We start from the raw sequence: 2102 nt of genomic DNA on the forward strand, positions 1-2102 counted from the left end.
GTGTACGGGTCAATTGTTATTATGAGCCAATGCTAACTCAATTCCAGACAGACTCAAGGGCCAATTGTTATTATGGCCAATGCTAACTCAATTCTAGACAGGACCACTACTAATAGCCAGTATTCTGGACCACCTGGCCTAAGGCCATCAATAAAATAAAATGCAAATATTTAACTAAGTTATTTTTTAAATGAGTAATCACAAAACATAGTAGCAGAAAATACAGACATGAAAATGTTGCAATTATATAAAATTATATATGCATGTAGATGAGGGCTCAAACAAAAAGTAAATTTCCTACGGTAGCACCTGTGTGGAATGTTAATTCCAATATCCTTATATGATCAGAAAAAATTTTTATAAAATAGAGAACACAGTCATTTGCTAAATATAATTTACTCCTGGGCTAGCACATTGCTTTCAGCTAGACACATAAAGTCATAAATAATGCACAGTTATAAATCACCCAGCACTTGTCAAATACCTTACTCTATTCATCATCCAATATGGAAAAGGATGAGATTTTGAAAACTCACCATTCAGGCCCAAAGTTCAGTGTCTGGGTTTCTGCTGCCATTCTTTTCCGTATTTTTACAGGAGATTTTTATGTGTGAAGAAACCTGTTAAAGAGAAAAATATACCCATACAATTAGTCAAGATTAAATGCAGAATTCCAGGCCAGAAAGCACAGCTGCTGTGTTTTACCTATGCTCTTCTCAACTATGTTCACAAGAACAAGACTGTTGAGCTCCTCTTTGTAAAAATACAATAGCAGGCAAAGCAAAATGAATAAATCAACCCTAACATTCCAACTCCCCATATATTTGTTTACATGGGGAAAGGAGGCATAGAATGAAGTGAAACTGGAGAGACAGGTGACAGCAGACCACAAAGGGCAATGAGGACCAAATCAAAAAATATTCTACTTTTGGTTCAGTGCCCGTAGCACAGTGGTTACAGCATCAGTTGCATACACTGTGAGTGGTGGGTTGAAACCTGGCACAGGACAGTTAAACAACAATGACAACTGCAACAAAAAAATTGCTGGGCATTGTGGCAAATGCCTATAGTCCCAGCTACTCAGGAGGCTGAGGCAAAAGAATCACCTAAGCCCAAGAGCTGGAGGTTGCTGTGAGCTGTGATGCCACCATACTTTACCGAGGGGGACATAGTAAGACTCGGGCTCAAAAAAAAAAAAAAGAATATTCTACTTTTTAGCCCTGGAACAATGAGAAGTGAATGAAACGTATAATAATATATTTAAAGTTTAGTTTCTACTACTCTTAACATGACTTCCCTACTACCTTAAAATAAGGATCCTACTTACCTATCTCAGTTTCTGCCACAAGCCTCTCCATCTTCTGCTAATACTTTACATCCAAGTAATTCTTTAAGAAATTATCTTTGATTGTCAAGTTAAAATAATGAACTAATAAATTTCCTGAGTGAAATTACAAAAGCAATCTTAAGAAGAGTGCTTAGAAAACAGAAAATAGGCCGGGCGTGGCGGTTCCTGCCTATTGTCCTAGCACTTTGGAAAGCTGAGGCAGAAGGATTGCTTGCAGCCCAAAGTTTGAGACCAGCCTGAGCAACACAGCAAGACCACACCTCTATAAAAAATACAAAAATTAGCTGGGTGCTTATAGTTAGCTGGCATATGCTTATAGTTCCAGCTACTGTAGAGGCTAAAACGAGACAATTGTTGGAGCACAGGAGTTTGAGGTTGCAATAACCAATGATGATGCCATTGCACTCTAATCTAGGCAATAGAGCAAGATCTAAAAGATACTCTAGGCTTGGTGCCTGTATCTCAGTGGGTAGAGCGCTGGCCACATGCACCGGGGCTGGTGGGTTCAAACCTAGCCAGGGCCTGCTAAAACAACAATGACAACAACGACAAAAAAGACAGACGTTGTGGGGACCTACAGTCCCAGGTAATTGGGAGGCTGAGGTAAAAGAATCGCTTAAGCCCAAGAGTTAGAGGCTGCTGTGAGCTGTGATGCCAAAGCACTTTATCGAGGGCAACACAGTGAGACTCCATCTCAAAAAAGAAAAAAAGAGGCTCGGCGCCTGTGGCTCAAGTGGCTAAGGCACCAGCCACA

The 2102-nt window shown here is 40.0% G+C and overlaps 1 protein-coding gene across 3 annotated transcripts in view; it reads right to left on the reverse strand.

Annotated features, from left to right (window-relative positions):
• GIGYF2 (GRB10 interacting GYF protein 2) overlaps window positions 1-2102 on the reverse strand; it is a 145264-nt gene that overhangs the window by 125614 nt on the left and 17548 nt on the right. For all 3 annotated transcript variants that reach the window (XM_023510308.1, XM_012802254.2, XM_023510307.1), the window contains one exon: window positions 537-620. In XM_023510308.1, the coding sequence (XP_023366076.1) occupies window positions 537-577 (41 nt within the window). In that variant the 5' untranslated portion in view covers window positions 578-620. The remainder of the gene's footprint in view (window positions 1-536; window positions 621-2102) is intronic.

Source organism: Otolemur garnettii, unplaced genomic scaffold (genome assembly GCF_000181295.1).
Source record: "Otolemur garnettii isolate 467f Iridium unplaced genomic scaffold, OtoGar3 scaffold00013, whole genome shotgun sequence".
NCBI classification, from domain to species: domain Eukaryota; kingdom Metazoa; phylum Chordata; class Mammalia; order Primates; family Galagidae; genus Otolemur; species Otolemur garnettii.